We start from the raw sequence: 22229 nt of genomic DNA, 5'->3' as shown, positions 1-22229 counted from the left end.
TGGAGCTTGGTCTCATGTTTGGGGGGTAATTAGCTGGGTTGTGTGTTGCTGATCCCATATTCAGGACATCTTTCATCAGGTATTAACCCTTGATATCTGGTGAAACCATAACAAGGCCCAACCTCCTTAAAACAACCACTTAAACAACGGTTTAAGGCAAATTATTTTAGAACGGGTCGAGGAATTCTATGGCCCGTGAACTTCATTGGGCGAATGCTGCGCATGCGCACATGACACTATTTTTCATTCATCAGAGACAAAGCACTAGCGGCACACTGGAAACATTACCCTATTGGTTGTCAAGACAGTGACTTCACGGACACATGGACCAATCAGATAGTGCAGTAACGCTTTTTTCCTATGTATTATCTGATCGGTCTGTAGTCCGTTTGATTTGCCCACCTCCATTCAATTTCCAAATTGGTCCATCGCGCGGTGCCGACTTGCTGTGCTGGGGGGGGGGGGGGGGTGCTGATGGGGCTTACGTAAGTTACACAGGGGGTGCTTATGGGGGTTACAGTGGGAGCTGATGGGGCTTGTGTAGGTTACCCCCTCTGTAACCTACATAAGCCCCATCAGCACCCCCTGTAAACCCCATAAGCACCCCCCCCCGGGCACGGCAAGTCTGCAGTGCGCGATGGACCAATTTGGAAATTGAATGGAGGTGGGCAAATCAAACGTACTTCGGACCGATCAGATAATACATAGGAAAAAAGCATTACTGCATTATCTGATTGTTCCGTGTGTCTGTGAAGTCAATAGGGTTGTGTTTCCAGTGTTCCGCTAGTGCCTTGTTTCTGATGAGTGAGGAGTAGGGCCGTGTGCGCATGCACTGCATTGTTCGCGCATGTGCAATGAAGATTACGGGCCATAGAATTCCTTGACCCGTTCTAAAATAAGTCGCCTTAAACAGCTGTTTTGAGGAGGTTGGGCCTCTTGCGCATGTGCAGTGAGTGGCACACACCTCCAACAGCTGATTTTACGTCACCGGAAGTGACGTAGGTCCCGCATTCTTATGCGTTGCGACTTATTTTAGAACACTGCGTCATGGCATTCCTGGCCGCACACATCAGTGCTTCAGTTTCCATACATATAAAATTCCACGACCGTGTTTAATGAGCATGCATGCGATTTTCAACTCTTTGTATACAGCACCTTGCAAATCACTTCGAATGCGCATATGTGCAGTCAGCATCACTGATTGTTTGACATTGCACCATTTACCAACCGTAACACTGGTGGAATAATTTCCTTTATTGTAGATTAATATACTTAATATATTAATATTATATATACACACAATAGGCTATGAAGAGGATATACATAGTTAATTTGTGTATTTATAATATTATGCGTATTAGAAGTGGTTGGCAAAGTTAGAGGGGTGCGGTATACAAAGAGTGGAAAATCATGCGCATGCACGTTAAACACAGTCAAAGAATTTTATGGGGATGGAAACTGAAGCACTGACTTGACACGGCACGCATGAACATTATGGTAAAACTTTGTCAAACAGCTGATGCTAATTTCACGGGTTCGCTATTTTCTCAGAACACCTGCAAAAATGATACCTATTTGTTTTTCTCACCCTGATTAAGCATTTATTTGAAACACATTTTTTTTATCCCACATTTAGCCTCAGTTCACCTTATGGCCCCAATTTATCAAAGTCTGGCGGACCTGATCCGACAGTGCGGATCAGGTCCGCCAGACCTCGCTTAATACGGCGAGCAATATGTTCGCCGTATTCAGCATTGCACCAGCAGCTCACAACAGCTGCTGGTGCAACGCCGCCCCCTGCAGACTCGCGGCCAACGGGCCGCCAGCAGGGGGTGTCAATCAACCCGATCGTACTCGATCGGGTTGATTTCCGGCGATGTCTGTCCGCCTGCTCAGAGCAGGCGGACAGGTTATGGAGCAGCGGGCTTTGTGAGCTTGATAGATAGGCCCCAAAATCTGAATTGTTTAGTAAAAATAACAAAAGATAATAAGGAAAAATATAAGCTTTATTTTCATAATTTTGCAATTTATGCAGATTTTAGGTCTAAGATATCTAACTATAAATACAATAGATACATTTTAAAATCACACAAAATTAACACAAATTTTAGATTTTCCAGAGGGATGGCTTAACCCATTTTGACAATGTATGTATTTCCCTTCCCCTCATTCAACATAGCAACAAAATATTTTGAAAAGCAAACCAAAAAAAATAAAATAAATAAATAATAGTACCAAAAATATTCCTATATAGAATTTCATAAAATTATATATTTTTATTTTGAGTCCTAAAATTGTGAATTAGTTATCTATCTAGTTACTATTATAACCACTTGATATCTATAGGGAAATTAAACTCTTCATTTGAATAATGGGACCTCGCTTTTATAAATATAGAGTCTTAAAGTGAAGGTCAACTTAACTCAACTGCCCGACGGCATCGGATAAACTTTGCAAAATGAGGCTGGGTTTAATTCATCAAGTGTTTTAGATTTTATTATTTTTTAAATTCTTTACCTTTTGAGCGCCCCGACGATAAGCACATCTCTCCCGCCCGGCATTTTGTCAAATTGATTGACAAATGAAGATTCTTAAAAGAACGAATCATTGTTTCCCCCTGGGCTGTGACATTTATGCAAAGGGGCTGAACGCCCCGGGGGGGGAAACAAGGATTCGTTCTTTTAAGAATCTTCATCTGTCAATCAATTTGACAAAATGCCGGGCAGGAGAGATGCACTTATCGTCGGAGCGCTCAAAAGGTAAAGATTTTAAAAAAATAATGAAATCTAAAAAAATTTGATAAATTAAACCCACCCTCATTTTGCAAAGTTTATCCGATGCCGTGGGGCAGTTGAGTGAAATTGACCTTCACTTTAAGAAATATTTGATGGTGTATTTCTAGGTGTAATAAAGAACCCCCAGAATCGAACCAATGCTAGGGAGTGTTACATCATTTGGGGGGAATTTTCTATATTTCTATAATCATAAGTCATTATCAGAAGGAATTATTGTATCCACATATAAGAGGATTCATTTGTACAGAGAATTCCCCTTGGGAGATCACTACTGATAAGATGGCCACAGTCCCATGTATTAAAGGACCAGTAAATACAGTATATTTGCATAATAAACAAATGCATGACAACAAGACAATGCAAATGAGTAGTAGACATGACAACAAGAGTCTGAACTTCAAATGAGAAGTAGATTTTTTTCTGACACATTTCAATGTTATGTGTATTTCCACCACTCCTGTATCAGGTGACAGTCATCAGCCAATCACAAATGCATATACGTATATTCTGTGAACTCTTGCACATGCTCAGAAGGAGCTGCTGACTCAAAAAGTCTGAATCTGAATCATGAAAGTTTAATTTTGACTTGAGTGTCCCTTTGAGGGGCAAAATGGACACATCTAAGCTCCAAGGCTTCCTCCTGAGTGCATATAAACAAAGCTTTTGAACATTGCCACTACTCTATATGTCCACAAACATTGGGTTAGCACATAAAAAATCTTTGGGACATTTCTCAAACACCAATTCCATTTGCTCAAGTTGAAAAAATGTAACTTCAGAAGACCCCTCTTTAACTCATCCTCTAAAGACTGAAATTACCTTCAAAGGTTTCCTGTCTAGGGAACAACAGAGTATAAGACCCTGAGGGAGACGTCTAACAAATGAACACAGTGAACACTGGTGCCAGGAACAAGCTGATTCTCACACTTGTGTAATATAAAGAAGGAAGAGGCTATGTGAATACACAATTCTGTCTAAGAATAAAATCCTGACAGTTGTGAACCCTTTGGGGTTGATTTATCAAGTGTTGAGCGGACATGATTCACTATATCAAATCGTGTCTGCTTGACATCGCTAAATGCTGACTGTATACGCTGTCCGTATTTATCATTGCACAAGCATTTCTAGTGAAATACTTGTGCAGTGCCACCCCCTGTTTACTGGCGGCCAATCGGATCAGGATGATTTCAATCCGCCACCGAAAAGGTTCTTCTTAACTTCTATTTCAGGCGAGCCTGAAACGATGGGTCTCCGAAGAAGCATGCGCTGCTTAATAAATGGTGCCGTTTGACTCAATATATAAAGTAAATCAAATTGTAATATACAAATATTCATGATATACTAACATATTTAGAATATATATATAGGATTGGAAAATCTAAGCCATTTAATACATGTAATACGTTGCCTTAAAACTCACAAGATATGAGACATAGCTTACACACATCCTAAAATCAGGAATGAGAAACATAACGCAATATCTAGCCATTTACTCACCAAAACCCATCTGGGTGATCTGTGGCCTAATACTGGAAATTACCAATGTCTGTTAATATGTATATACATATAAAAATATACATCCTTCTAACCATATAACCTAATTCTGACTCAATGTGTGTCCTTAAAATAGGTAGCATCTAAAAATGAGAAATAAACTCATTATGACATAAAGGATATTAGATTTTACAAATATAGCTTAATGATTATCAGTTATTAACAAGACATGCCACTGATAATGTAATGAATAAGATAACAATTAATGTATTTCACTACGTTTAATACACTCACTATACTATACCACGGAAAATTATGGAAATGATATCTAGGTAAAGGCAGCTATTTATTCCATTGATATATACAGACCTACATATATATCTTAAAGAATAAATCCAGACCCCGTTTTAACCTTAATGCTGTTATAGTTATTGGATTTAGACATATACCCCAAAGGTATCATAAGTTAAAATTTACTGTAAAGTTTACTATCCTGCAACTTGCCACCTTCTGGTCATTTAGGAAAACTCAACCAGATATTTTTAACCTAGGAACACATTAACTCACACCAGGAGGGTCAAAGCTTAACCAATGGGAACTGTTACTCCCACCCTAATGATGTAATTGGCTGATGAGCGATAGGAAGGAGGAAGGCTAAAGAGAAAAGTGCTCTCACAGAGTTAAAATAGTTTTGGCTGAATCCTTTGCTTCTGTGGCTATAATTCCTTGCTCAGACACTGAAATCTTTTGGCTACAAATATTCTTCTATTGAAGCTGACTTGCATCCTAAAGCGGGATACACTACACAGAGACTGGTTTTCATATTGATGATGATGTCAACTGGGCATTCTAGCAGGAGACTCTGATTGGGAAAGATACTGTAGTTCCCCCCTGCAGTGATGGGACCCCCCAGATGGACAACATGTTGACATTGCACTCTCAGGGCTTTGTGTGAAATGCAGACATTGTGCCATTCACCAGACATAGAGAGACACAATACTCACATGTTAAATTATATGAAAATGATGAAACATAACTATATAAATGTTTTCAACAAAGTATCACATGAACTAAAAACAGCCAGTGCTGAGTTCACACATTTTTGTTGTGATCTCATGGAATTTCATTGAAAGCACATTACACTTTATAGTAAAATTCCTTAAGCCAAGGAGGGAAATAAAGTGATTGTGCTGAACCTGCTAGATGCACACTGCCTTGCAAGTCCTGGGACTAGCATCCTGATTGGATGTTTATAATTCCTTTACAATGGGATGTGGATATTGAGGACATTTTAGGTAAAATCTTTCTTTTTTTACAAAGAGATTTTCACGTGATATCTCCTAGTCAGCTTTTTAAAGATATGTTGCAGCACTTTCATGATATTCAGAATTTGGTTATTGTGTCCCTTTAAGGGGTAAAACATTTCCAGATTGGAAACATTAAAATATTTTTTTGTCCTGTATGCATTTGCTGTTGGCTAATTAGATCTCATTATTCTATAAACGATTTTCCACAATAGAGAAATGTATGTGCTTTACTCTCCTGTATGTTTTCTCTGGTGTTTTTTAAAACCCTTTCTGTCTTTAAAGCATTTATCACATTTAGAACATGAAAATGATATCTCTCCAGTATGGGTTCTCTTATGTATAGTCAGAGCTGATTTATCTCTAAATGATTTCCCACACTCAGAACATGGAAATGGTCTTTCTCCCGTATGGATTCTCAGGTGTTTTATAAGAGTTGATTTAACTGTAAAACATTTCCCACATTCAGAACATGAATATGGCTTTTCTCCAGTATGGATCCTCTCATGTCTGCTGAGATGTGATTCTGAAGTAAAATATTTTCCACATTTAAAGCATGAAAAAATATTCTCCCCGGTATGGATTCTCTGGTGTCTGTTAAGGGTCTTTTTCGCTATAAAGCAGTTCCCGCACTCAGAACATGAAAATACTTTTTCTTTTTTATGAATTCTCTGGTGTTTATTAAGAGTCTTCATCTCTTTGAAACATTTACCACATTCAGAACATGAAAACATTTTTCTTTTATGAATTTTCTGGTGTCTATTAAGGTACCTTTTCGCTCCAAAACATTTTCCACAATCTGAACATGAAAATGCCTTCTCTTTTGTTTGGATTATTTTTTTAAGTCCTTGATTGGATTTACTTGTAAGACACTTTGTGTTTTTAGAACTTTGATTTTTTCTCTCTATTGTACAGCTTTTCCTATGTTGAAAAAGTGATTTTTTATTAGTTATTGATTTCCCACATTTAGAACATGACAACGGCTTCTTTCCAAAATGAATTCGCTGATGTAATTTAAGAGCTGATTGATCTGTAAAACTTTCATCATATTTAGGGCATGAAAATATCTTTACTGCTGTATGCGTTTTTTTATGTTTATGCAGTTCTGATTGAGAATTAAAACATTTCCCACATTCCATGCACAGAAAAAGACTTTTCACGTGCTTCCTTTGAGAAGAAACTGCATTCTGGCTTTGTCCACCTGTATCCGTACTCATTGTTTTATCTGTGGGTAATAAATAAATAAACAATAAATTAATAAATAAATCATGTCAACTTTTATGAGTTTTTAAATACATGCTCCCAATCAATCTAGGGATTTTTTTTACTAAACAGAAAAATTCAGTTTGTTTGAATTTTTCGTAACGAATATTCTGAGAAATTTGTTTCCCCAAATATTTGTTGGCTGCACTATTCAGTATTTGCTTTGTTTAAAACAAATGTAAATGTCCCTAAAATACACATGAAAAAGGGTTACCTGTAGCTTTTACTTACCTTTAGCACGCTGAAGAGCCGCACTAACCCGCTTCTCTTCTTCACAAAGCCCTGGCCATGCTAATATGAGGCTTAGCGTGGTGGCTCCTAGTGTCTGTACTAAAGGACCCTTTTCCTTTAGTGCACGCCCTGGGAGCCACCGCGTTAAGCCTCATATTAGTGCGCTAAGCCTCCTATTAGTAGCAATTTATAGAAAACAAATGAATACTGATGAAATTCGTCAGCATATTTTCATTTTCTTTAAATTGCATTGGTGCATTCTTGAGGATATTTATCTTGTTAAAACGAAACAAATATCTGTTTTCTCGTTACGAATTTGAATTCATAACAAAACGAATGCACTTCTCTATTTTTCACTTACCAATAAATCAGCTTCTTTGCACTTATAATAGAACCATATAAGAATCGCTGGCTATGTTGTCTCTGACTAAAGAAGTAGGTAGTGATACCTATATAACTTTTTTCATTCATACTTTAGCTGAAATATTAAAACCAGTAACACCTTGTAATGACAGGCAATGTCTATTATGTTGCTATAGAATAACAAAGCAGCCAAATCTAAACATTTTAAAACAAATTAACACTGTGTTTGCTGCAGTTGTTTTTTTAACAACCAAACTCCACCTACCTCTTGCCTTGAAAGAGTGTCAGACTCAGATACGATAGCTAGTAATGAGATTCATATAATGAGTTGTGTGAACCACAGCTGCTGAGAATCATACTTGTACTAAAAAATATGAATGATTGTAGCAGAATGAAATATTGCTATGTGACATAAACTATCATGAGTGATAGTGTCAAACAGCACATTTAACAGTCAGCAAGGTTGATATTAGGGGAATAGGTGAGAAAATAGGTGAGAAAACACTATTGCTATCACATGTGTTTGGTATTAACACTGGTTTTATATAGCAGTGTCTCTCACTGTGAATCCCAAATAAAAAAAAGAACAAACTTACAAAAAAAAATAATTATCATAAAGCACAGCTATGCAGAGGATAAATGTTGATCAACTTATTTATATATATATGTGGTATTTTGAGAGGATAATAGTAATGTGCACAGCAAAAGAAAAACTGACAGGTTGCTCTTTAGGGTGAACTGAAAATACAGGCTCAGTGAATAACGGTAGCAGTAAGAACAAACTTGTAACAACTGAACTTTTAAAAGTACCTGAGTGGAAGTTAATACCCTAGAGAGTGAGGTCTGGAATCCGGTATAGAGAACCCCAGTGGGGAGTAAGCTGGTCCGGTGTAGAGAGCTTGATAAGGGCTCAGGTAGTTCTGTTGATGGCATGTGACGTCACCGCAGACTGATTCAAAGTAGATCCGGTACTCAGTGAGAGGTTGTGCAGGTAAGGTTCAGAGAGGAGCAGGGAAACAGGCAAGGCTCAGGATAATACCGTTTAGCTACCACTGGGTGGCAGACAGTCCATAACAAACAATGTAGGATAGTAGATTAGAGGTTTTATAGAGAAAGTTGTTAATCAGAGTTTATTATTTAAAGGAACAGGTACATCGATATGCCTTGCAGCAGTGAGCCTGACAGTATCCCCCCTTCTAGGAGCAGCTCCGGTGCTCAGGATGCGGCCGATCCGGGTTCCTCCTATGGAAAAGCGACACCAGTCGAGGTGCAGAGATGTTACTAGCAGGTTCCCAGGAATCGTGCTCCGAAGAATACCCTTTCCAACTGATAAGATATTGCAACACCCCTCGGAACAACCGGGAATCAAGAATTGCTCGAACTTCATATTCGGTAGTAGGGTCTATTGAGATCTGAGGGACAGAATCCGAAGGAACGTTTCTTAAAGCCTTGTAGGGCTTTAGAAGGGACACATGGAAGGTAGGGTGTACCTTCATGCTGTCCGGTAGTTTCAGGGTGACAGCATTCACGTTGAGTATTCGGGTGATAGGATAGGGTCCCAGGAATAAAGGAGAGAATTTCTTTGAAGGAATGTTGAGCTTCATGTTTTTTGTGGATAACCAGACGAGGTCACCTACAGCTTAAGGGGGCGGTTTTCTTCTTTTCCTATCGTAAAACTTTTTCTGTGTTTCCTTTGCTGATTCAATAGCATTCTGTGTAGCAGAGAAGCTGGCAGAGATGGCATTGGAGAGTTCAGATAAACCTGGGAAAGTGGTACGGTTATCGGGGTGTAGATGAAACCTGGGGTGAAATCCGTAGTTCGTGAAGAATGGTGTAGTCCCAGTGGAGGTATTGATAGTGTTATTAAATGAAAATTCAGCATATGGTAAATGTTGGGACCATGTGTTTTGTTGATCAGAGCAGTACAGCCGTATATATTGTTCGATCCATTGGTTACATCGATCTGTCTGTCCGTTACTTTGAGGATGATATGCAGTAGTGAGTCTCTTGTCAATCATAAATAATTTGCAAAACTTTGTCCATAACCTGCTAGAGAATTGACTGCCTCTGTCGCTCAAGATAGTAGTAGGAAGGCCATGGTGTTTGAAGACATGTTTTATGAGTAATTGGATGGTTTCCATGGCGGTAGGCAATTTGTGATATGAAATGAAATGTGCCATTTTACTGAATAGGTCTACTACTACTAAAATGGTATTAAAGTTGTTCGATACAGGTAGGTCTACTATGAAAGCAAGTGCTATTTCTGACCATGGGATTGATGGAGTAGGTAAGGGCAGTAGAAATCCATAGGGTGCTTGTTTTGTTGATTTGGAAACGGTACATTTGTGACAGGATGTTACATATTGGTTTATTTCATTGGCCATGTTAGGCCACCAGTAGGATCTCTTTGCGAGTTCTAGTGTCTTTTTCATTCCCGGGTGTCCAGTGAGCGAAGAATCGTGGACGGTTTGAAGAACCATTTGTCTACGAGTTGGAGGAATGTACAACTGATCTTGGTGGTAGTATAATTTATCCTTTCTCTGTGCAGGAGCGATAATGTTTTTTTTTAATCCTCCATTTGTTCATGTAGTAGCTGTGGTTTGAAGTCACAGATAAAAGAAACAAACCTGTCTTTAGGGATTAGGCTGGTATCAGGTATAGGCTTCCGTACGTAACAGGGTAACCTGGAGAGGGCGTCTGCTTTATGGTTCTGACTTGCTGGTCGATATACTATCTGATAATTAAATCTGGTGAGGAATAAATTCCACCTTACTTGCCTGGAGGAGAGGGTCCTAGTGCTTTTCAAGTACTGTAAATTTCTATGGTCCGTATAGATCAATATAGGAACACTTGTACCCTCGAGTAGGTGCCTCCAATGCTCGAGTGATAGTTTAATGGCTAACATTTCTTTTTCCCCAATGGGGTAGTTCTGTTCAGCAGAATTCAGTGATCGAGAGAAAAAAGCAACAGGATGGAGAGGTTGTTTTAAGCCTTTTCTTTGTGAAAGAACAGCACCCACAGCAACGTCCGAGGCATCGACCTCCAGTATAAATTTATACTCTGGATTAGGAAACCTAAGGATAGGAGCGGTAGTGAACTTTAGTTTTAACAGCTCAAAAGCTTCCTGTGCTGTGGGGTTCCATCTAAAAGGTATGCTAGTTCTTGTTAGCATCGTTAATGGTTTAGTGAGGGCAGAGAAATTTTTTATGAATTTGCAATAAAAATTTGCAAAGCCCAGGAAACTTTGGACTTCTTTTCTAGACTTAGGGACAGGCCAATCTTTAATGATTTGTATTTTTGATTCCTCCATATGTATACCTGAGGAACTGATGATATACCCAAGAAAAGCTATGGTCTGAGAATTGAATATACACTTCTCTGGTTTGACATACAGGTGGTTTTCCCTTAAACGAGATAGGACTTTTCTGACGTGTAGAACGTGTTCAGAGAGTGTTTTAGAGTATATTAATATATCGTCTAGATATATGACTATATAAACATCTAAGATATCTCGGAAAAGATCATTTATTAAATACTGGAAAGTGGCCGGGGCATTACAGAGCCCGAACGGCATGACTGTGTATTCATAGTGGCCGTATCGGGTCCTGAACGCCGTTAACCACTCGTCGCTACTTCGCACTCTGATTAAATTATACGCCCCCCGAAGGTCCAATTTCGTAAAGAACTTGGCCCCTTCTAACCTCTCGATTAACTCTGGGATTAGGGGCAAAGGTTATCTGTTCTTTACTGTGATCTTGTTCAATTGTCTATAGTCTATAATAGGCCTTAGGGAGCCGTCCTTGTTTTTTACAAAGAATATTCCGGCTCCCGCCGGTGATGTTGAGGGGCGGATAAACCCTTTCCTTAGGTTTTCCTCTAAATACGTTTTTAAATGATCAAGCTCTGTTTTAGAGAGGGGAAAAATGTGCCCACAGGGAATCTCTGCTCCAGGTATTATATCTATAGGGCAGTTGTACTTCCTATGGGGAGGTAAACTTTCTGACTCAGTTTTGTTAAATAAATCCATAAAATCCCTGTATTCATTGGGTATATGGTTCTCAGTATCTGCCTGGGGAGTGAGTAGGATAGGCATAGGGAAACATGTGGTAGTGCAGTATCTAGAATTGAAGCTGAGAGAGAGTGTTTCCCAGGATATTTTGGGGTCATGTAGACTCAACCACGTTAAACCCAGGATAACAGGGGAAACTGGTAAAGAAATGACATCGAAAGACATATATTCAATGTGATGGTCAGTCGTGGATACTAAAAGGGGTATTGTTTGATATTCAACTGGACCTGAGGAAAGGATCTTACCATCTATACCACGCAAATAAATAGGAGATTTTTTGTGCACAAGTGGTATTTTATTATTATAGGTGAATTCCTTATCAATATAAGAGGCAGTTGCCCCAGAGTCAATAATGGCTGGAACTTTGACCCGTAGAAGATCCTACTGTAATAAAAGATTCATTTTACAATAGGTTGTGGTGGAGTCATAAGTATTACAACAGGATAAGGTTGAATAGTTCTTACACTTTCGTTGTCTCAGCAAGGAGGGGCAGTCTTTTACAGTATGTTCTTCTGAAGCACAATATAAACACAGGTTGTTCTCTCGTCTTCTATTTTTCTCTTGGGTAGATAGGGGTCCTTTTAGGAACCCGATATCCATAGGTTCAGCTGTTGATTTACTAGAGGCCTGAGGTGTAGCAGTGTTATAGTGCTTTTTGTAGTGAGTGTCCTGATAAGACCTTTCATGCATGCGTTCTCTGAGACGTCTGTCTATAGTAATGGTTAGATTTATAAGCCCCTCTAAAGTGGGAGGTAAGTCTATGCGAGACAGCTCATCTTTAATAGGGTCAGATAGACCGATTCTAAACTGGTTTTTGAAGAGATACATCATTCCACTGGGAATCTTTTGCCCATCTTTTAAAGTCAGAGATGTACTCTTCTACAATTCTTTTCTTTTGTTTCAGAGCCCTAAGAGCTGTCTCAGCAGTCTGTTGTTTGAACGGGTCTTCATATAATTGACCCATAGCTGTTAGGAAGGCATCAAGTGAGTTCAATATAGCGTTGTTTGTCTCAAAAAAGGTATTAGCCCATGTACGAGGCTCACCTCTCAAGAAAGAAATGATAGTCAGGACACGTGACCTATCATTTGGGTAGGTTTGTGGTTTCATTGTGAAAAGCAGAAGGCAGGCATTTTTAAAATCTCTATATTGAGATCTGTCGCCAGAAAATTTATCAGGGAGACTTATTGGTGGTTCTGATGTATGCAACTTAGGTTCTATGTATTCTTTAATGTAAGCTTTAAGTGCAGTGTTTTCTGCCTTAAGTGTGGATAAGCCCTCTGTTAGTAAATCAACTCTTTGCTTTAGATTCTGCATACTTGTAGTCATCTCAGCTGGGTCCATTTTGTATTAATTGGCTTGTTATTCTGTCAGACTCAGATACGATAGCTAGTAATGAGATTTATATAATGAGTTGTGTGAACCACAGCTGCTGAGAATCATACTTGTACTAAAAAATATGAATGATTGTAGCAGAATGAAATATTGCTAAGTGACATAAACTATCATGAGTGATAGTGTCAAACAGCACATTTAACAGTCAGCAAGGTTGATATTAGGGGAATACGTGAGAAAACACTATTGCTATCACATGTGTTTGGTATTAACATTGGTTTTATATAGCAGTGTCTCTCACTGTGAATCCCAAATAAAAAAAAAGAACAAACTTACAAAATACTTGTGAAAAATAATTATCATAAAGCACAGCTATGCAGAGGATAAATGTTGATCAACTTATTTATATATATATGTGGTATTTTGAGAGGATAAGAGTAATGTGCACAGCAAAAGAAAAACTGACAGGTTGCTCTTTAGGGTGAACTGAAAATACAGGCTCAGTGAATAACGGTAGCAGTAAGAACAAACTTGTAACAACTGAACTTTTAAAAGTACCTGAGTGGAAGTTAATACCCTAGAGAGTGAGGTCTGGAGTCCGGTATAGAGAACCCCAGTGGGGAGTAAGCTGGTCCGGTGTAGAGAGCTTGATCAGGGCTCAGGTAGTTCTGCTGATGGCGTGTGACGTCACCGCGGAGTGATTCAAAGTAGATCAGTGAGAGGTTGTGCAGGTAAGGTTCAGAGAGGAGCAGGGAAACAGGCAAGGCTCAGGATAATACCGTTTAGCTACCAATGGGTGGCAGACGGTCAATAACAAGCAATGTAGGATAGTAGATTAGAGGTTTTATAGAGAAAGTTGTTAATCAGAGTTTATTATTTAAAGGAACAGGTACATCGATATGCCTTGCAGCAGTGAGCCTGACAAAGAGCCAGTCTGAGCTTGAGTCTGCAGACAGCAAGGCTAGACACTAGGTTAGTGTAAACCGCATTGTTTTGCAGTTGTTATCTGCTGAAGCCAAGTAGAGAAATATGTGTAGCCTTGAAACGTCTACATTTATTTCTCTGAGATATAAACAATCCACAATATTTACCATTAAATTATACAAAAAGGGGACAAAATAAATAACGAAAGTATATTACAAAGTTGTTTAACTGCACATAGCTAAACAATTTATGTTACAATCTCAAGATGTTTATTGGCCCTTTAATGGTACTTAAAAATCTACTGTCCTTTATCTTGTATCCAACAAACCATATGGACACAAGCAAACCAGAACTTTAAGGCCCTGGAGAGGTCCGTGATGGGCAGAAGTTAGTGGTGGCATATTCTAGGACTGAAGTTACTATAGAGGTCTATGACAATAGTAATGTCTAAAAAACACACATCTTTAGGCTCCTGATCTCCCCTTTGTCCTCTCCACATAACATTCACACCAAACCCTTAGAAGGTCCCATTTCCTGAATAATTTTGAAGGCTTATTTTATCTCTATCAATACCGGCGTCATCATGTTCCCTAGTCAATTGATGAACTAAGTCTTCCTTGATTCTTTTCAATGTAGGAGCCTTTCTGATTGTCAGTATATTTATGAAAATCTTAGCAGTGCTATCCAAATAATATATATAAGTTTATGGCAGGGTTATAAACACAATACAAAGAAATAGAAACCCTAATTAACCATGCATCTACTAGACCATACAATTAATATAAATACCTGAATTCTTTTATTTAGTTAATATCCATGAACATATTGAACTATATTTGCAATAAAAGGAAACTAAATAAAAGTTTATATGCGTTAGAACCAACTCTTAAGATATGCTATTCTTCTTACAAAACCCAGAACAATATACCTTCACAATTCAGCCTTATTTATTTAACACAATGGGACTAAAAACCTTTAACATCCAAGCAATACAATTCTAAACAGTGTTTATAAAACAATAGGATAAAATATATATTCTGCTATTTAACTGCAATTTATCCTAATACAAAATTAACCGACAATATCAGAACTTGTATAGATGAGTTACTTAGCCAATTCAGACACAGATTTGAACAATACCTAGGCTTATAACTACCAATTTAAAATACAATATACTTCACCAATTTTGAACCAATTCGTAGCGGTCTTTAGGTCATCTCATTTGAAAGAAGGTTTTTGCACAAATCAAGGATAAGTTTTAAGCTCCTTGCTGAAGTGAACTTTTTTTTTTTTCAGGTATATCGCAGCCAAAATCAGATCACTAATTTTCAACAAGTTACAGACAACTCTCTCTTGTGCATTCAACACTCCCATTATATAATCATTGATGACATCATGTGGGTGGCACTACGGGAGCTGACCTTCCCATTGGTTATCTGGGAAGTCTAAATCGGATTGGCCCTTGGAAATTTCATTTTTAACAGCCAGAAAGAACCTTCTGGCTGTAGTTCTCGCAACATAACACCAGGTGGCAGCATACAGTACAACATAGCAATACAATACAGCATTTCTGACATTTTTAAGCAAGTTAATTTTTTTTTTTTTTTTCATAAAATGGTTATTTAATCAGATTACACTCTCTGCATTAATCATATATAACCCCAATTACAGATGGTTAATATTAGGTTATTTTTTTTTTTGATTATTCTGATACCAAATATGTTATATTATTAACATTTTATTATATCAAGGCAATTTAATACTGCTAATTAGTAGCTTAAAATGCATTACAATTTTATCGGTATCCTGGCATTTATATGTGAATAATAGCTTATTTTTAATTCAGTATTGTACTGTATTCCAAGTGAATCCTGTCTATGTAGATCTGAAATAAGAAAATAAATGTTAATAATCACTTCTCTTCAGGTCCATAAACATCTATTCATGTTTTTAAACACACAGAGGCTAAGTAAGATCTTTTATGTTTTCAAAACATATAAATATATATACACATATATATATATATATACACACATATATATATATATATATATATACACACATACATGCACATTCACTTCTATGTAGATTTGAGATTATCTGTCTGAAAAATATAAACAAAACAGAATTTATTACACATTTTTGACTGATTAAAACAGTTACCTCCCAAGCTTAGCAAATACCCATGTAATAATAATATAGAATTAGACAATTTCCCAAATTTCTATATTTAATACATTCTGGGGCATGTATTTAAACAGAGAGAGAAAAAAAAATGTTTATTTGCTGTCTGCTTACGTGACTTCCAGAGTCACATCTTAGCATTTGTCTGTGTTTTCCAAGGCCTTTATTGCTCCACATGGGGTCAATCCATGAGGAGTTGTAAGAGTCTTTAAAACAGCATATTTCCTGTTTAGCCAGCAGTGCAGATGTGTATTTGATTTTATTTGTGTCACCTTCCCCCAAGAGGGGTTTTTGCAGTAAGTCTTCAAATAGAGATTCAGTGAGATAGAACTGTTGTATCACACGTGTCAAATTCCAAAGGGGTCCTTGAACACATTCTTTTCTCACCTCACCAAATGTTCTGAGGTTATAAAATCTGCATATATAGTCAAATGAATAGGGTCACTGAGCTATTTCCTTTAGAAAAGAAATGTTTGTGTTTCAAAAAGGCTCTACTGATCGTCAATCCTGATAGACGTGTATTAGAAGCTGTGTTCAACAAACTCATGTTTAATTAATCCTGAGGTCTCATCTAACATATACAGTGTATAAAATATACATATATATATATATATATATATATACACATATGTAATATTCATCATAATATTTATATACTCTGACATAAATCCCCCTTCCAACTTCAAATAGATGTAGGACACATGTATTTGAATTGGCTTAAAGTCAGTGGTATTTGATGAGGATCAACCGTATACCTCATAGACAGTCTCTTATGAAGAAAGTTTGTTATTTTGAGCTTTCATGTTTATCAGTTAGGCATCTTTAAATTACAGTATGTCTTTAGTGCATTTGGGGATATGACACTTCATTCTCCCTCTATGACTTGTAGTTGGGACCTGGGATGACATGCCCGCAGTTGATTTATATGTACCCATTTATCTATGAAACCTTCATTTTTGGGGATCCGTATTTTATAGGCCACTGGAGATATTTTGTCAGTAATGACAAAAGGACCTTTCCATGAGGGAAGAAATTTCTTCTCCCTAACCTGATCTCTTCCAAAGTTATAAAGATAAACTTTATCATTTATTTCATATTCCTTTTTGGATGTTTTGAGATCATAATAGGTTTTAGTGGCAGTTGCGGCTCTTTCTAAATTCCTTTGAGCAAATGCAAAGGCATGTTGCAGGTGTTTCCTTAGGTTTTCCACATATTGATGTGTATTGGCAGCGTTTATCAAGTTTTGGTCTGACGTACGGTACAGTAGATGCTGAGGTAGAACCATTCTTCTACCAGTCATCAGTTCAAAAGGTGACATCTTGGTAGCACTACTTGGAGTTGCTCTTAATGCCATTAAGACTAGAGGTAGTTTTATATCCCAGTCTTTACCTGTTTCACTCACAAACTTTTTGAGGATTTTAACAATGGATTGGTTGTAACGCTCTACACCACCACTTGAGGCAGCTCTATAAGCAATATGGAGCTTTCTTTTAACCCCTAGTATTTTCCACATTTTTGTCATCACTTCGCTAGTGAAGTGGGTCCCCCGATCTGATTCGATTCTTTGGGGCAAACCAAATCTGGAAAATACATGGTTGATGAGCAATGCTGCACATGTTTCAGCACTATTGTTAGGTGCACTAATGCACTCTACCCATTTAGTGAACAGGCATGTCACTGTTAACATGTACTTGTTACCTCTTGATGACCATGTTACCGGACCAATAAAATCAATTTGTATATCTGACCATGGCATTACCATCCCCCTTTTCTGCAATGGCGCTCTATGCGTTGGGGCAGTGGGTTGGAACTGTGGACAGATTAAACACCCTTGACAGTAGGTTTGAACATCTTTCAACATGTGTGGCCAAAAAGCGTAGTCACGCAATATTTCGTACGTGAGTTTGGCACCGCGATGACCAGATGTGGGAGCATCATGGGCATGTTGAAGCATTAGACCTCTGAACTTGGTGGGTACTACCCACTGTTGGATGCCAGTTTTGGAGGTTCTAATTAACAAACCATCCTGTAATTTGAATTGTGATTTAGATTTTATTAAGATTCTCAGATCTTCTTTGCCAATACAATCATCTTTTGAGATGGGGTTGCTTTCAGGATCTTCTATGTGTTTATAGAAGATGCCTACAATGGGGTCTTCTTTTTGACTAGTGATCAGGTCCTCACTAGGAGAATCCTGACTCCATTGTACCAAGTTAGGCTCACTCTGTTGTTTTGCCTGGTTTCTGGTAATGGCTTCTACCTGAATTGCACCCATTAAGTGTTCAATATTAAGGAGTTCTCCAGTTATGGCTCCTTGTTTGGCTAATGAGTCCGCAAGGTCATTGTCTTCCTTATCAGGACCTAAAACTCTGGAATGACCCTTGGTCTTTTTCCAGTGTATGGTTAAATCATTGGATACTACCAGATTATCAATCTCGCAGAACAATTTGCCATGCTTGACTGGTTTGTTATTGCTTTTCTGCATGCCATTTCTTTTCCAAGTTGGCAGGTATTCAACAAAACTGTCACGCACATAATTTGAGTCAGTTATGATCACAAATTCATGAATACCATGTTCAATAGCCATTTCAATGGTTTTGAAAACAGCAGTTAGTTCTGCAACTTGACTGGATCTTGGTCCAATGTTGAAACCTACAGATATATTTGAGAATCCGTTTGCCCCAGTTATACCAATGCCAGCGACTAATCTGCGCTCATTATCAATAGTGGCATGGTAAGAACAACCATCAACATATACCCAAGGTAATGTTTGACAATGGTCCTCATTGTACATTTTATATGGGGAAAGCAATTGTTCTTCCAGAAAATCATCTTCTGATAATTCTTCCCCAGGATCTCTAGCAGTACAGTCGTGGAGCTCAGCAAGCCCTTGCGCGACTGGATTCTTTTTATTCTGCTTGTAGCGAATTTCTAAGGGCCAGCCTTGTAAGGAAAGAGTCCACGCTGTTATGCGGCTATTAGACAAATTCCCATCTCTTATTCTCTCACTTTGCAAATATAGCAAAGGCTGGTGGGCCGTTTCTACAATAATTTTCTCGCCCTGTATATAGCTGCGGAAATTTTGTAGAGCCCATACAGTAGCTAAGAGGGCTTTTTCGCAATCGTTAAACTTTATTTCTACTGGGGATAGATTTTTGCTCGCATAAGCAATGGCTTTGTTCAAATTATCATGCTTTTGGTATAACACAGCACTCATGCTTACATCTGTGTACCCTGTTTCTAAGTAGAAAGGTTTACCACCTTCAGGGTACACTAAGCAAGGTGCTTGAGTGAGTTTTCTCTTCAGCTCTCTGATGGCTGTCTCTTGAGACTCACTCCAGTGCCATTTCACATCTTTCTTCAGAAGAAGTAGTAGTGGTTTAGTTAATTCCGCATAATTATCAATGAATTTGCGAGAATAATTTGTCATACCCAGGAATGATCTCAATTCCTTTAAGTTAGTTGGGTTTTTAGAATTCACTATAGCTTCCACCTTTTTCTTTTGGGGATTTAATCCGTCAGAGGTAACTTCATGTCCCAAGAAGTTTACACGAGTGCGGCACCATTGAGCTTTTTGCAGGGATAATTTGACACCTGCCCTTTTAAGTTGGCTGAGGACGTGTTTAAGCTCTGCAATATGTTTTTCAAAGTCTGTGCTTTTGATTAAAACATCATCCACATAAGATAAGGTCCCCCTTTCCAGTGCGTCAGGCATAGCCTTATGCATGAATACAGCAAATTCATGTCCAGAATTTATGTATCCAAATGGAAGTCTCTGGAATGCATACTGAACCTTTTGGAAGGAGAATGCTAGCTTATATTGGTCCTCTTCATGTACCTTTATGGTCCAATATCCCTGTGCACAATCAATGGCAGTGAATATTTTGGATCCCTGCATTTGTGCTAGGCACTGGTCAATGTATGGTACAGGCCAGCCAGACATGTATACTCGTTTGTTTAGCTGTCTTAAGTCAGCACACAAACGCCATTGTCCATTGGGCTTAAGGACACCTAGAATAGGATTATTATAAGAGCTGTGCACCTGTCTGATAATACCTCTTTCTTCCAAATTCCTTATGATCTCTGCAAGAGAATCATATGAGGCTAAGGGAAGTCTGTATTGTTTGACAAATACAGGTGGCGCATTAGGATCTGTTTGTATTCTTGCAATGTGTAAGTCTGTGGTACCACAGTCATAAGAATCCTTAGCGAAAATATCCTTGTACTCCATCAGGAGTTCTCGCAGCTGTTGGCGTTCATCATCGCTAGAACAGCCATTAGCTAAGGATATTTGCTCTTCGACTATTTGCTGAAATCCTGGAAAGATTTCAGGCTGTCCTATTTCATAGGCTTCTTCCAGTCTAGAGGTGAGATCCCCTTGATTATAATTTACATTGCTCCCATGACTCTGGGTATTGGGGTAATCTTGCTGTTTGATTGGCTGATCAAACACCAGAGAGGCTTCTTCAATTTTACAGATGCCTTCCTCTGAGCTGAAGGGATAAATAGACTGAATATTAAATAGACCCTCTGGCATAGATGCAAAGGATTGTTCTATTAATTGTTCTTCAGTTAGGTATCCTTCAGGTATTAGCCCAATTACATTATTCTGGAATCCAAAAGTGTAATAACTTGATTCCAGTGCATATCCTATGGTAGTTCCCTTGGATAATGTTATATCCTGTGGGGTCATGTTATGCACAATAATATTTATTGGAACAGTTCCAATATTCACCATAGGAGTGTAGGTTACTGAGACACCCAGATCTTGTATTCTATGGGAGAGGCAAATCAGTGTTTCAGAAGTTTTTAATTTCTGACCTCTCTTTACCTGTAAGGGTAAAAGAAATTTATCAGCCCCAGCAGGAATTATAATATCGCTAGATACCTGCATATTCACAGCATATGGCAATTGCTGGTTTGATTTCAGGGCTGCATTTTCATCCTGAAATACTTCAGGGTCCCCCTTTAACCTGCTCCAGAGGCAAGAATTAATCAAATCTATTTGTATGGCATATCTATGTAAGATATCATTGCCAATGTATATTTGATTATGGGGAGTATTTAAAACTAAAAACAGGTGCTTCACTGACTTATTACCAATAGAGATAGATAATAAGCACTTAGCTGTGATGTTATAGCTTTCAGACCTGTCATCCAGGCCGTTGACACAGTGGTCTTGGGGAGAAAGATATTTAATCACTTTAGGTTCAGCTATTTGCGTTAATAAACCTTCGCTTATATAGCTAGCTTCCTGTTTTAAGTTTATTTTAGCGTACTTTGTTTTACCAAGGTCATGCACTTGTATAGGGATAAATAGATCCTCTTTAACTCTCTCGATCCCTGTGAGGTATTGAGCGTGGCCTCCCCCCTTAGGGATTTTATGATCCCCCTTGTGGAGTGATATGGTTAATACATCGCCATCTAGGGAGATATTCGCTATCTTTCCAGGCGATATTTTAAAAGTATTATCATCAGAGCCACTAAAAGGAGTCTGATCATCTATTTGTAGAATAGTGATTTCAGGTGTAGAGTTATTCCTGAAATGAATCTCCACAGCATCTGGTTTCTCTTCCACCACGTGACAGCTGTGTCGGGTGCGAGATGTACCAGATTTTTCATAATTGATAGGCCGTTTAACTTGCGACCAAATTACATTATTTATGCAATCAATTATGGTGCTTAATCGTTTCAGGAGATCACTACCAATAATTAAACGATCAGTTGGCAGATCCACTATAATGACAGGGTGTCTTATGACCCTGTTCCCCAATTTAAATTTTAACCAGGCAGTACCGTAAACTTTTAGGGAGTCACCCCCAACACCTATTAGAGAACCGTCAAATTCTTTTATTTTAGGTTTGTGGGGTGTTAGCTCATTTAGCTGTGTGTAGTATCTGTGGGATAAGATAGTTGCCTGTGACCCAGTGTCAATTAATCCCCTGATAGGGTTGGAGACTGAATCTTGCAGCTCAACTAGTACATAATATCTTCCTGCAGTTTCTATCATTTCACACATAAAATTTGCATTCTCATACATTTGTGGGCTTCGCCACGTATTACCTGAGTTTGCCATGCTTTCCGATGCAGAAGAAGCTTCATACCTACCTGTTTCCCCTATGACAAGGTCAGCTGGGTTCTTGTGTACTGCATCTGTGGAGATAAGGTTAGGAGAGAGCTGCAAGGGAAGAGATTTGTTAACTTTTTCCGGCTGATGTCGCTCATTGTCACAGCTAATTTGTCCGTTTCCGGTCTGTGGGGAGATAACA

The 22229-nt window shown here is 38.3% G+C and overlaps 1 protein-coding gene across 1 annotated transcript in view; it reads right to left on the bottom strand.

Moving 5' to 3' along the window:
* Positions 1-5823: 5823 nt before the first annotated feature.
* LOC128636655 (zinc finger protein 17-like) overlaps positions 5824-22229 on the bottom strand; it is a 51116-nt gene continuing 34710 nt past the window's right edge. Inside the window, exon 4 of the mRNA XM_053689647.1 lies at positions 5824-6818. Within this exon, the coding sequence (XP_053545622.1) occupies positions 5824-6818 (995 nt within the window). The remainder of the gene's footprint in view (positions 6819-22229) is intronic.

This window comes from Bombina bombina, chromosome 7 (genome assembly GCF_027579735.1).
Source record: "Bombina bombina isolate aBomBom1 chromosome 7, aBomBom1.pri, whole genome shotgun sequence".
Taxonomy (NCBI): Eukaryota; Metazoa; Chordata; class Amphibia; order Anura; family Bombinatoridae; genus Bombina; species Bombina bombina.
Note: the sequence above shows the minus strand (reverse complement) of the source record. Positions and strands in the feature narration are given on the sequence as shown.